Raw genomic sequence first — 14,853 nt, 5'->3', positions numbered from 1 at the left:
TATATATGTGTGTGTGTGTAGGAATGTTGATTATGGATCATTGAAGAAAACACTTTGTGAAATTGGCTTTGTTTGTGGTTGATGCTTTGTGATTTTAGAAAACATATTACTTCAAATCTTGATTTGACGGACTGGTATTTGAGTGCTAAGTTTGCTAGATTCAATAGTTTACTCTGTTATAAGGGAAGGATGGTTTGTAGTTGTTTCTGGTTTACATAACATCAGTAGTTTGCAGGGTTTACACATCAGTCTTAATGTGAGTGACAGGATATAGAGGCCAACCTTCATCCATTCTATGTTCTTCTTTTCTATCTTCAAAAGCTTTTATTCCTTGCAATTGATGGTCACACTGTCTGCAGCAGTGTATTAAATGGCTTCTGCAATGAGAATTCTAGCATTGGAACAGTTTTTTGTTGCTTGCTGAATTTTTTATGTATTTTGTGTGCTTGATGGATTGGCTTTCTGATAGAGCCATTCTATGTTCTGTGTTGTGTTTGTTGTGGCAGTTTTTAGCTTCTAGATAGAGCGTTTTATAGGATGTTTTACTTGGATTAGGAGTTGGGGCTGCTTCCGTTGCTGTTAGACCTTAAGAAAGGAAAGGATTTTTGATGTAGAAGAGTTAAATGTACATGCAAATAATTGAACTGATTAAAAATACTGATAGTGCCACATTGGTCTATCTGGCTGAACAAAAGAACTCTTGAGCCGTCCTTGGGAAAGTTAGTTGCTGAAGGCACTTGTTTCAGAGGGACAGCATAACGAGTCTCTAGGGCCTGAATTGGCCGCCGACCGGGCTGTTATGGTGTTTACTTCCACATTTTTCTGCAAGCTGGCCACGAGACCCCTTTTCATAGCAATCATATACTGGTGGTAACATGTTGAAGAAACTAGTGATTGATTCCCCCGCCCCCGGGGGTGGGGTGCAGTTTGATGTTCTATGGAAGTTCGTCAGCTAGAAATTTATTCAGAAGTTGGTTTACTTCTAACTTGGTCACAAATTATTCTGTTAATGTGATGATTTGGCTGATAAATAACACGTCAATATCAGATGGAGTGGAGTGCTCAAGCAATTACTACCTGATTACTGCTGCTCGTTTGGTAATTTGAGATTAACGTGATTATGGCCAAACTCTTTAGTCGTGCCACCAGTATTTTATCAGTTGGAGCTTGTTGCCAAAGGAATTAGAATGCATTTAATATCGACGAATGCAAGTTTGAACTTTTACCTAGAACTAGAAGGCCTCCTTATCCACATCTGAATATGCTAAATTCGTTTTTCAAGATCATCAAATAGGATTGTTGTAGTCGTGACCGGACGTTATGGCCGTAGAACAAGAAAGAAAGGCTGGTGTTCACGTAACTTTATCATGAAAGGGTTGTTGTCTACAATCCAGATTCAGCCGTAAATTCACAGTCATAAAAGGATGAGTTAAAGTGCGTCCACCACCACAGTCAAGACTCCGGCAGTAAAACTGCCTACAAATGCCGAAGATTGGAAGGGGAAAAAGAAAATGCTATTAGCCAAAATCACACCATCCGGGTTCGTCGACACTGATGTTTTGTCAAACAAAAGAACAGCAGAAATTCAAATTCTACTTGTCTTGACAGGAAACAAGAAACAAACAGAATCCAGGCGACAATACAGGAAATCAAATCAGAACAAGGATTGGTCTCTTGGACTTCCTCTTCGGCTGGAAAAGCTGAGATCTTAGCGATTGCAGTGTACGGCCAAATCCAATCCCTTGCCCATACCCAACACCAAATCCAACGCCGCACCCAATTCCAAACCCGAACACCGTTCTGAGGTAGTTCCACATCGACCCACCATTACCAACGCCCACACCTCCCACCATTCCCATTCCCACCCCAACACCACAACCGACTCCAAAGCCAGCTACTGGACCCACCTCCCACGCTTCCTCTATCTGACGCCCACTTTCGTGGAGGAAGTCTGTCATCGACAATCGCTTGTCATCGTGCTTTCCGTTTTTGCCACCGATTCCCTTAACTTTCCAGAAGGAACTGCTGTTTGCCTCTTGTAAGCCATTGAAGAAGAGCTTTTCGCCATCCATTCCTGGTGAGGTTCAAGCTGGGTAGAATATGCGAAGAAAGTAAGGTCAATTTGATTTCTTTTTTTCCCTCTTTCGGTCCACAATACAAAGGTCATTGTGAAAATGGGCTCGGAAGTTTGTCTACAATTGTACCGCAATAGATTTTTGGGCTTCAACATTTAGCCTGCATTCTACCCACACGCCTAAGTCCTAAGAAATTAGTCTTCAGTTTTTGGTTGGAAAGCGCAAAATTAATGCGCGAGAACTTTTATTTTTATTTTTTTGCCAAATACAATAGATAGACCTCCGTACATTCCATATTACAGAGGAGAGGAGGGGACCTGAAGAGATTCGAAGAGAAATCTAAGAAGATTGAACCATCAATCCGTTCAGACGAGTGCACTACACGCACTCGTCCGGTAGCCACTTGAAGTGGCCTGCCACATTTAGTGACAAATTAATGCGTGAGAAGGGGGTTGCGTTTTCTTTGCAGGTGGGCGGTAGTAAAACTTATTATCATCGGAGTCATTATCGGAGCGGATGAAAAGTCTGTTGCTCAGCCGAAAAATGACGAAAACCATGCCAGGGAGGGACATTGAGTCGTCGTGCTGGTAGCGGCTAATAAATTTCAACAATTTACGCCCAACCGGCAACTAACCTTCTCATTTGCTGTATCTCTACTGCTCTATCCTCAATATTTATTAGCGGCATGTTTCGCATGGTACATAACAAGTAACAACAACGAATCCTCATTACATATGATAGTGTTTGACAAAGTAGTAATGAAACGAGACAAACGTGTAATTATGAAATTCCAAACACATAATACATGACACCACCACAGTAATGATGAAATGATGAAATTTCAGACAAGATTTATGTGCTAAACATCATACATGACGCCACCACCGTGCCATCAGTAGTAATATTTCTACTTTATTATACAGAAATCTCGATGTCCGGCTGCCGAAGTTGAAACTTTAAGGTTTAGAGGTCACGTGTTCTAATTGCCTATCTCCTTTTCCGACTTTTTTTTTTTAAATTTCACCATTTTACTGTTAATTTTTTTTTGAAAAAAAAAATGTAGTATACATTACTGATTTAATTTCAGTAATGTCGAACGACTTCATACCACGAGTCCTCTTCATTTTGCTGCAAGTCACAGGTCAATATCGAGTATCATAGACCATTTACCTAAGGGAGTTGATTCTTTCCTATTAAGGACTATAGTTTCATTTGGACAGCTAATTTAAAATTTCAATTCTTTTTTCCGGAAAAAATTTAGTAATTGATTTCAATAATATCACGTTGACTGCGGTCCATTTTGTTCTTCAAATTGGCCTCTATAGTCACCAATGAAATCGCGTATTCTACCGGATCCCAAGTACACAATTTATGATTAAGAATAATCCCAGCTAAAAATAAAAAATAAAGCCACTGCCTCCCACAAACTTGCCACTTTAAGTGGCTGGTCTTCTGCTCCCACGAGATAGTTCGAACGGTCCGCTCCCTCTCCTTAGGGTATGGCGACCTTCCTGACTTGTCTAGGGTTCGAGTTAAAAAAAAAAAAAGTACACAATTTATCTGAGTTGCATACCACATGTTGGTTTTTGCGTGTTCTTGAAGGTTGTTGAAAGTCTTTTCAGACTTCCATTGAAACTATCGTAGGCCTGACTTTAGTAATATTTGGTGCTTAATTTATCAGTTTTTTAAACATTAAAGTATCAAACCAAGTTTCACTGGTCAACAAATTGGATGAACTTTACAAGCCATACGCCATGCGAAGGTCCAAGGCCTGATTTAATTAGGAAAGGCATTAATCAATCAAGTAATTGTCGACTGCTACTACCGATCGAGTCTTCCTCTATTTCCCTATTTCTCCTTGTAAGTTACTTATAATGCTTGAAATCTACCCTTGAACCAAAACGAAGAGTAATTATGAAATCTTCTTCCCTTGTAAAACTTTCATTTAATATCTCCAAAAGTTTGCTTTTAAAATTAAACTTGAGTGCATTGTTATACTACTATTATGTTACATAATCAGCAGGAGAGTTTGCACGTACGAAAAGAAGAAAGACGGCCGATCGATTGTTCTTGATACCATGATCTCGATACCTTCATTAGCAAAAACTAACATGTTCTTATCTCCTTGTTTTTCTTTTTGGGTTAGAAAGTCCCAAGTAAAATTAAACAAGAAGAGCCTGAAACGTGGATGAGACTTGTTCCAGTAGTTATCTCGAGTTAACAGAGCTTTCTTGATTAATTAACAATTGCATGGACTATTTCAAATTACAGAGCAAGAAAAGAAGAGATGCGTCTTAAGTAAGTATACTGCAGGCCCTTGTTTTTTTACAATTACAAGTACACGCCACATTCAGAAACAGGACGAAAATTCTTTTGTCGTTCTCCATGTTCTTCGTTGCTGCTGATTTGTCTATTATCAGTAGTGTTTCGTAGAAAACATACTTCCATTCCCGTTCAACAATAAAAGAGTAAGCAAGATTTTTCTTAAGCATCCGGCCGCCAAATACAGGGATCTCCTTGAATTGGCCATTGATTGTGTTTTTTAAGTAATAATTTATTCATCTTTTGGAAATTAAAGGTCGCATTTGATACGACTGGGCAAACCAAAAAAAAAAAGAAGAAGCAGCAGCCATTGAGAGGAGTAGAATTTTCATTTTTGTATTTGGAACTAGAACATACTTGGGAGCATATGAACTAGTACTAGTATCTAATGAGACCGCAAATATAGACCGTGTCTGATTAGTGGAGGGGAACAAACACCTCCTCCTGTGTTATATATACATATATAAAAGAAGAAGGGCATACTCTTTCTTGGCGCAGGATTACGTGCTGATTAATGCTGTTACTGTCTCAAGACTCGTAACGTAGTAGGAGTGGTATAATCTCTTTCCGCAGCGCATGATATCACAAAAGGGTAAAAAGAAAAGTAAAAAAGGAATGGCCTATTTCTTAGTGCATCTCATCATCATTTTTTTAACTTAATTTTAATGATGAAAGGAATCATGAGCTGAGCGATTATGAAAGTCAAATTCTCATATCGAAACGAATGCTTTTTTGAACTATTGAGGTGAGTCCCAGTCTCCAGTCTTTACGTCCGTTTGAAGCAGAGAAGATCCTGATAATCTCCGTCAAAGGTTTACTTTTAATGGGCGTCAAATGAAGAATTCCATGCTCCGCACTTATAAGACAAACACGCACCTCCATAATCTTAAGCGCTTAAAAAACTTCAGAAAACCAATAAATGTTAAAACCGACTTTGTTGACCGGCCGCTTACGCTTACCAACTACTTTCAGCGGGTTGCCGAGCGCAGGACTCAGGAGGACGTCTCGCATAATAAAAGAAAACCATCCCCGCTTGCTACCAAGAAACAGACCTCGCCAACTCAAAAGATTCCTTTTGCTTTCATATAAATACTATCAGCCTTTCATTCCCATCCCTACGATAATTAAAAAAGCCCCCCAGTTACCAATCAAACCTTCCCTTCCCTAGTGTTTCCACATACAACTGAAAAAGATGAAGTTGCTTGCTAATCCATTTAACGGAAGCCTGAAGAGGCAATGGAGAAGAAGGAAGAACTATCACCGAATAAACGGCTCGAGAAGGAATGTAAAGATTGTGAAGTTTGGAGGGCAGGGAGAGAAGAGGGCATGGAAGATCAGAGCAATTCCAAAGTTGCGTCTCAAATTTGCTTCCCCGCTGAAGCTCTGGACCAAGTTCAAGAACGCCTATATGAACATGATGCTTAGATTGGCTGGCAACGTCGGGGCAATGAACAGTGGAAATGATTTTGCCGGAAAGAGGATCCCAGAGGCTCGCCCGGTTCCTGTAACTTATAAAAATAGTGAGTTCGAAAATAGGCTTATTTATGAGATATACAAATCTCTAGCGGTTTCCATGGAGATGGATTCCAGGTAGGGCAACTGGCCTAGATTTTCATCTTTAATTTTGTCTTCCTAAACGTGGGTGAAATTTGATATTCAGCTTCTCCATGTACAAAGCGCACGAATTGTCTGAATGTGAATTTTAATATAGACCAATGAGGTTTATTTTCTTTAATGAGCTGAGTTATAATTTTTGCAGAGATTTCTTATTCCATTTTGCTATGTAATATTTTAGCGTTTCAGTAATTCCAACTCCGAATGGTTTGAAAGGGATTGATTATCACCCTGATCAGGAAATGTCACATTAATCGACTGTACAACCTCCCATAGTGGTATTGCAAGGATATATAGGAATTAGGATAAGAAAAAAGAAAAATTAATACCGAGCTTTGTTTTATGGGTCTCATTTTCATGCAATTTTTAATTAGGTGGAACCAATTTGGGCCAACTTCTTTCCTTCTTTCTTTCTTATTTTTCTTAAAAAACACTTTTCTATTTGTGAGTTTTGCTGTATTTTTTTTCAAATATCTAACCGCCATTTTAATGCTCTAATTAAGCTCTAGCTACTGCCCAACGCTTTAGGAAATTTTCAGACGTTGCAACCAGTAAACAAGAGAACCGTGCCTAGCTTTTAAGAAGGGGAAACGGGTTATAATTTACTATATAGTAAATGAAAACCACAAACGTCTCTTTGAGTACAACGTACAACTACTTTCAACTATCTCGATATCCAGATGCCTATATGAAAGCTATTTAATTTGTGGTTTTGCTGAGCTTGAAAAGATATGTTAGACAACTAAATTGGGTAAATTCTCCTCCACACATTCTTTTTTTTTTTTTTTGTTTCTTTAATAGTATCAAGTTTCAGACATGTCCTTGTGGTCTAAATAAATACCACTAGTGTTCAGCTTCTTTGACAAGAGCTTCTTTTTTTTTTTTTTTTTTTACCGCAACGATAATATTTCTATAATCTAATCCAGGGGAGGGGAGCCTAAAGATAGTATGTATAAGGGTCTAATAAGTATAAAAACTTACTAGATCAAAGAGGTATTCCTGGCACCTCCTTTGAATTTTTTTCACTGCAGGTAAGGACAACTTCAAGACGCTCCTATACATCCTCAACTCTTTGTTAGTTTCGAGTATGTTCAGCCCTACTGAAAACTATTTCAGTTTAAATGTTTATGCGACAGCTGGAGCTGCTCAACCAATCGAGTCAAGCTTGATTATCAACTGTTTTGAATGTCCAACCTATTAAAAAACAATTAAACAAATTTATTCTTTAATTTATGGGGGCAAGACCACCTAATAAAGAAAATTTGACGTTCTTAGCTTCAAAAAAAGTTAAATATACATCTTTAAGGATGGTGCGAGATGATAGCCCTCCTATTAATAATCAAGGCACAGACTGGCATCGAAATACTTAGCCAAAATAATAAGGTGAAATAATAAATATAATAAATATAGACACTAATATAATAAGGTGAAATAATACTATAAATTTTCTCTCTCATTAAAATTTGTGCCCAAAAATTTGTTTGGCAGAGTCTATATATTTGTCATAATAATATGTCTACATCTCTTAAATTAGTGTCAGCACAGATCCAAGCATAATCATGTCAATTTTGACCAAAATTTCGATTGGGCCGTTCTTGGATTTTATTGGGCTAAACCATTAACTTAGCCACGTGTAGGACTGACAAAGCACAGCAGACTGATGCAGCCCACGTCTTAGAATAGTGTTCAGTCACCTTCCTCCACTGAGGTCTCCTCCTGTACAAACAGATTCTATCTATCCCCCGGTGTCGGTCTGCAGGTTCTAAACCCCCGCGACGCCAACTCGATGCTAATTTCTATGTCATAATAATTAACAAATGATCGAATAAAGCAGTAACCAAGTGGGGAAATTTGAATAAACCATCATCGATCAGTAGTAGAGAACTTCCAAGGATGCTCACCATGAAGAAGAAGTTGATTAAAATTAAGGATGCTTGGCTTAATTACGCCCTGCATGCATCCAATGATGGATCAAATGCATTTGCAGGCAGCGGGCATTCTCATATAGTGGCTGTAGGATGTGATGTTCCTTAATTTGCCTGACTGCAATCAAAATCATAAAGAGTAGCTGCCAGATGTGAATCCCCAAATTAATTAATTACAGTTGTAAAGTGATAGAAGAATCTAAATGTTTATCAGAGGGGATTTGATCTCGCCACCAAACTTTGGAAATTACGATCTCCACACACAGCAAGAATCTTGTTAGTCATCGAAATAACCTTTTGTTAGGACGCATCAGAATGATTGATAGGGTAGCAGGCTGGTGTACAGGACTCCCATCGATTAAGTTTTCAAAACTGGTTGCCTTATGATCAATATTAAATCCGTGGGATGAAATTGTAAACAGTGGAACAAGACTGCACAGCTAGCCTCGAGTGAGTTAGTTAAAGAAGTGATAAGGAAGCAACGACTCTCTACATCCCTCTCTGCTGAAATGATTAGAGAGACTTTATTAATTACTTATTTCCCATGAAACCATTAGTTAAGTTATTCTTAATCCAACTCAACTCATCATCATCATTCCACTTCACTGACATACATAGTAGTGTATTCTTGCATATCACACCACCCTCCTCCTTCTTTCATCTTAAGCAATCTATATCGAACAATTATTCATGCACATAACACATAATCGGCATTCTGATGTAATCCACTTCATTGCCTATTTCCAGACAAATATTACACTGTATCAAATAATCCAAATCCACTTAATTTTTTTTTCTTTTTAAAGATTTTTTTTTTTTTTTGGAAAAAAAAATGGTCAGAAAAGGCTAAAAGCCTCAGTGTTAACTCAGTACTATAGGTGACAAATCAACCCATTTTATTAAATTTACCCATACCCGCCCATGAATATATGGGTATGGGTATCTTAAGTTTTTGTATATGGGTATAAATGGGTTATCCAATAATACCCATTTCATTATTGGGTAACCCATCAAACCCATTTAGAATTGTTTTTCCCCAAATCTCCTCTCTTCCCCCACCTTTTTTTTTTCCAAATTTTTCATTTTGTTATGATCTTAACTACTTTTGTTTCATTATTATTATTATTTGTTGGTTTTATTTTATAATTTTATTTTCTCTTAATTTGTTAACTTATTCATTTTTTAGCATTACCAATTTATGATAAGTTTTAGCCTCTTTTCCTACCTTTCCAAAATGAAAATTTAAATTTACACATGAAAAAAAATATTAGGGGTTCAAATTTTTTGGATTAAGTTGTTATGTTAATTTTTATAGTACTTTATTCAAATTTTTATATTCTTATTATTTAATTATTAAATAGTATGTAATTTTGTGATATAGAGTACGGATAGGAAAAAAAATTGATAATTAGACTTATTGAACATTATAAGTAAATATTTAAAACTAATGATGGGTGCAAAGAGTGGTATAAATTGATAACTTAGTTTGTAAAAATGAATTTAAATGAGTTTACAAAAAGTTAAAATAAATGGGTTATAAATGGGTAATTGGGTTACCCAATTCATTTTTTGACTTACCCATTTATACCAATTTAATTAAATGGGTATAAATAGGTTGACTCACTTATACCCATTACCCATTTTACCCAACTCAAACCCGTCCAAGTGACCCATTTTGACACCTCTACTCAGTGCATAGAAAAGAAACTTCTTTATTTTAGTGAGAAAAATGGTTAGGACTGGGAATTGGGAAGGAAGTAGGGACGAGGATCAGGGGGCCTTAACGGTCGGGGACCCACCTCAGCCAGTGAGCAACCGGTCCCCTCTTCGTCGTTCTCCTTGTGTTGTGAACCTAATTTCCCCGCCCGCCAGCCAGCCAAACTACTACTTCCCTCACTTTTGTTTTTTTGTTTGGTTTAAATTCTTCCCACCCAAGCAATGTCCAGAGAATTTCACCAACCATATGAAATGAATCCGGAGTTTCCAAACCCATGGATGTGATTGCTGCATCCTCTCACTCCTTCATAACCCCAGATCATTACTACTTCCTTAAAGCTGTATAGTGTTTTCCCCTACATCCCATGCCCAATCCCAACGCTACTCTACTCGTGAAAGATTAGCATATCCTCCTCACCGGAACCTTGACCACCACCGCCGCCAAGCAAATACACGCCCTCCTCCGCCATCGCCACCACATCACCGTTAAACCGGTACTCCGCACTTATCTCTCAATTTTCGAGCTCTTCCTCCCTCCTACGATACCATGACAGACGAAGTAGTCACCCCCGATCGCTGCCATTCTGACTCCAGCCTCATCCTCGAGTACCAGCAGCTCTACAACCGCTATGCATTTTGCCTCGCCAACCTCCGCGAATCCATCAAAGAAGTGCAGGCTCTCGGTCAAGACAACGAATCTCTCCGCCTCGCAAATGCCGACTTAGTTCACCGCCTCAGTCTCCTCTCCCGAGCCACCATCCACAACTGCCTCCTCTCCGACTTCAACCGCCTCAGAATCAGTGGAAACGCTACTCCCTCGCCGCGCTTATACTCTCGCGAGGCCTCACCCGCTCCGGCTCCCGATGTCATCCAACAAAAACGCTTCCAACGACGGCACCTCGCCGAACGGGTCTCCCTCCCTAAGAGCATTTCCATTCGCTCCGCCGGCTATCTCAAGTTTAAACCCGAATCTGCTGGAAAATATGAAGCTCCGACGACTCAGGCCTCGAGTCCAAACCGAGTTAACTCTCCACCCTTACCAGATTCGGTTAGAACATTTCTTATAAAAAAAGATTATTTTACGTATTCGATTGTCGTTGTTTTATTACGTCCTGTCCTGATTAGCTTAAAATGTCAGGTTTTCCGTAGTCTTTTAAAAATTGCCCCCTTTATATGAGAATACTTTTTTGTGGCGATAATTAGTTACCGTATAATAGAAGTCTATTAGAACTCTTAAGTCGAACTATCCAAGTTTCCGGTATGTGCATTACTCAGTGGAGGCTTATTAATTACTTTTAAGAATTTATGCACCACACTTTTGTGCGTGTTTAATAGTACGTAGATCAAGTACTTGTTTAATTAGTAAGAATTGAGATACATTAACTTGAAACTCAAGAGACGGTGGAACAATAAGAGAGTAAAAACTCTGTATTATATCACTCTTTGGTTATAAATTACAGTAATTAATTTGCAATAGGAGAAGGCTAGGCAAAGGGTGTACGTAGCAGGGGGAGGGAGAGAGGAAGAGGCGTCGCAGTTCGAGGTGTACAATCAAGGGATGTCCAAGACGGAGCTGTGTAACAAGTGGCAGGAGACCGGAAGTTGCCCTTTTGCTGGAAACTGTCGATTCGCACATGGGATCATGGAGCTGCGTCCGGTGATAAGGCACCCTCGTTACAAGACTGAGGTTTGCCGGATGGTTCTTGCTCGGGATATCTGCCCCTATGGTCACCGATGCCATTTTCGTCACTCCCTTTCCTGAGACCTTTTATTGCTTCTAGCTAATACAGACTGATCACTTAAAGCGGATACAGGATTCATTCATTGATTTCTACACATTTATAGATCATTGAGATGTACTGCTTATTGGTACTTAGCTGCTTGATAGCTCAAGTGTTGATTGTTTCCATGATGGACTATATATTGTGCAAGTATTAGTACGCAACAGTAGCATGCGGTTTTGCAGGTCCTTAATTCTGGATTTATTCTGTTCAATATTGTAGAGGAGTGTTCTTAATTTGTTGGCATTTTCGTGTTTTTCTATCCTATGTTGGAGATTTTCGTTGTATGGCAGAAGCAATAATGTTTTTATTTCTTGTCAAGAGATCAAATTAATAAGGTGGATGCTGCAGACAACTGGGAAGCCCTGGCTGGCAGCGAAAAAGCATTTTGAGGCTGAAGTAAACGGCAAAATGGAAGCCATATGGTCGCTAGCTATTCAGTAATCAGTAACGAAAATACATAAGACCATGCACCGAATGTGAATCTGATAATGTAATTATTCCGCATGTACCCATATGTAACCATAGTACGCAATATCTGATACGTGACAATTTAGCTTCTCATCTATCTCTGTAAGTTTCTCTTTGCATGTGAGTGGACTGAAGATCAGTGAACTACATTAACATTCAGATGAAACATTGAGAGGTTTGCTTTGTGTAGCGAGGAATGATAGTTTGATTTCATTTATGTTCGTACATAAACATAAATGAAATCACTCAAAAAGGTTGCAACATCAACAACTCCTTTTCCTTTCGTAACGCACAAATTTATAGGTTGGGACCAAAAAAAACAATAAAATGTTAGAGAATGAAAGGCTTGATATTTAACAGTTTTAATTTGGCTTTACCCATATATATATATATATATTTTCAAGTTCAAATTCGAAGATAATTGACAGGGACATGATTCTTTTTTCTACCAAATTTCCTTTCTCAACCACCGTTTGTTGAATCCTGCCCCTGAGCTTCAAGTTCACGGTGCCTTCTTGGCTGCATGCCCATAATAGTTCCGCAAGGGGGAATTCCTTCTTGATGAATCTCTCCAACCCCTTTCATCAGAATAGCCAGGGTCTCAAACATTGAATCTCCATTGTTCACCTAATTACAAATCCACTAAAGAAGCAAATAGCATAATTCGTGCTTGAAAGTTTTACAAAATCTTGATTAGCGGTCTCCCTAATTTGCATTTGAATTATTGAAAGTTTATTAACTAGAAGAAAGTTACACATATGCTTCTATCGGAGCCATGCAACACTATGTGCAGTGTGTCCATATTTTAAGCATTGGCTGCAAATTTTACAAAGTGAATTCAGACTGCAAATGTTTACAGCGGCGTAATTAGGTTGAAAATCCATACAATGTGACCAAAAATCATAAGGAGGCTGTTTTCAAAAAATTTAAAAAAATCAAAAAGTGACTCTTAGAAAAAAAAACAATTATAAGTTGGATTAACAAAAAAAAAAGAGATTAAAAATTCAACATCATATTTACAAATTGAGAATCAATAGTGACATGAAAGTTACAGGCGAAACGTCTTACCAATTAAAGTGTTGTGATGAAAATATTGAAAGTAACCCCACTTTTACAATTTGTTATAATAGCCTTTTTCTTCTTTGAGTAAAGTTTTGACTAATAGTATAATACAAAATAAAATTACTTTTGTTAAGCTGCTTATCATTTATAAATTACTTTCTTTTCTTATAAAAAATACAAATACAAGTGATATAATTCTATTACTTTTCCGTGTGTGCGAATTGGAGATAAGTAACTTACATTTTTTTGAGGGTTCGCATATAAAACGACAAATAAAATTACTTTTGCTAAGCTGCTCTTCATTTATAAATTAATTTCTTTTCTTATTAAAAAAATACAAATACAACTGATATAATTCCATTACATTTTTTTGGCGGTTCGATATAATTCCATTACTTTCTTTTCTTATAAAAAAATACAACTACAAGTGATATAATTCCATTACAATTTTTTGTGCACAAATTAGAGATAAGTAACATTTTTTTTGGCGGTCTGCATATAAAGGGCCTGTTTGGCACCCTAGTTTTTTACCAAGTTTTTTAGCTACTAGTTTTTTAACAACTTTTGCTACAGGAACCCCAAAAAACTTCCCAAAGTTTTTTATCTACACACTTCAAAAATCTATACACAAAAAATTTTCCAAAAACTTTTCTTCCTCCCCCACCCAACCCACCACACCAGCCACCACCTCCACCACCTCTCCCGGCGCCGGTAACCTCAAAAAATTTTTTTGAGTCCCTCACCCTCACCCTCTCGCCTCCCCTCTTCCCCTCTCCCTCCCCCGCCACCCTCCCCCTCCTGCTAGGTGCGATCTGGTCGTGTGACCAGATTGCAAAGGGGGAGAGGGCTGCGATCTGGTCTCGGTCTGGTCCCAGATCGCAGAGCAGAGAGGGGGAGGGTGGCGGAGGAGGGAGAGGGGAAGAGGAGAGGGGAGAGAGGGAGAGAAAAAGCAAAAAAAAAAATAATGCACAGCTGCCGGCCTTCCTCGGGTGTCGGAGTATGAGGGAGAGGGAGAGGGAGAGAAAAGAGGGGAGGAAAGGGGGAGAGGGTGTGGCGGGCCTAGGGAGTGGCAGGCAGAGGGGAAAGGAAAGGAATGGTGGAAAAGTTTGGGGGTGGCGGGGGAGAGGGGAGGAAGGGGGTGGCGGGAGAGAGGGAGGGGGGGAGAGGAGAAAAGCAAAAAAAAAGAAGAGAAGAACAGAGGTGGTGCTGGCGGAGGTGCTGGAGGTGGGAGGCAGAGGAGAGGTAACGGGGAAGGGGGAGGGGGAAGGAAGAAGAAGAAGAGGAGGAGAGGAAAGAAAAGAAAAAGGAAAGAAAGAAAAAGAAAAAGAAAAAGAAAGAGAAAAAGAAAAAGAAAGAAAAGGAAAAAAAAGTTTTTCATCTTACAAAAACTTCTACAAAATTTTTCACATTCCAAAAACTTCTACAAAAAAGTTTTTCACCTTACAAAAAACTTCTACAAAATTTTTTCGAAAACTTCTACAGTGCACTACAGTAAAATTTTAGACAAACTTCCAAAAAACTCAAGTTCCAAACAGGCTCAAAATGATGAGACAGTTTGCCCTAAGCCTCAACTACAAAAACGAAAGCAAGAAACACTACTAATCGCAGAAATCCACAAAGAAGTGCCACTTGGTTGCTGATGCTAAGTAATGGCAACCACGACGTCCATTCACTTCTAGAAGTTGGTTTTTCAGAAATGTCGAGTAGAAGCCCATGAAATTAGGTGAAATAATGTATGTTTAGGAGGCATTAGTCCACGTCTATGGAGAGAAACCTTATACATGAGGATGAGAGAGGGTTCTTAGGAGATAAGAGATGGTATATAAGGGTTGGGTTTGGATTCAAATTGTATTCTTATATAAGGTTTTTCTCTCGTAATAAAGAATG

At 38.6% G+C, this 14,853-nt stretch overlaps 2 protein-coding genes across 2 annotated transcripts; both read left to right on the top strand.

Moving 5' to 3' along the window:
- Window positions 1-5,589: 5,589 nt before the first annotated feature.
- LOC140011101 (uncharacterized) lies at window positions 5,590-6,265 on the top strand. Its single transcript, XM_072059287.1, has 2 exons — window positions 5,590-5,987; window positions 6,193-6,265. The coding sequence occupies exons 1-2, from the start codon at window positions 5,590-5,592 to the stop codon at window positions 6,263-6,265; spliced, it is 471 nt and encodes a 156-aa protein (XP_071915388.1).
- Window positions 6,266-9,683: 3,418 nt separating this feature from the next.
- On the top strand, window positions 9,684-11,669 carry LOC113701983 (zinc finger CCCH domain-containing protein 15-like). Its single transcript, XM_027222911.2, has 2 exons — window positions 9,684-10,700; window positions 11,130-11,669. The coding sequence occupies exons 1-2, from the start codon at window positions 10,200-10,202 to the stop codon at window positions 11,412-11,414; spliced, it is 786 nt and encodes a 261-aa protein (XP_027078712.2). The 5' UTR covers window positions 9,684-10,199; the 3' UTR covers window positions 11,415-11,669.
- The last annotated feature ends 3,184 nt before the right edge of the window (window positions 11,670-14,853 follow it).

Source organism: Coffea arabica, chromosome 7e (assembly GCF_036785885.1).
Source record: "Coffea arabica cultivar ET-39 chromosome 7e, Coffea Arabica ET-39 HiFi, whole genome shotgun sequence".
Classification (NCBI taxonomy): Eukaryota; Viridiplantae; Streptophyta; class Magnoliopsida; order Gentianales; family Rubiaceae; genus Coffea; species Coffea arabica.
The sequence above is the reverse complement of the archived record's forward strand: the minus strand, read 5'-3'. Positions and strand labels throughout refer to the sequence as shown.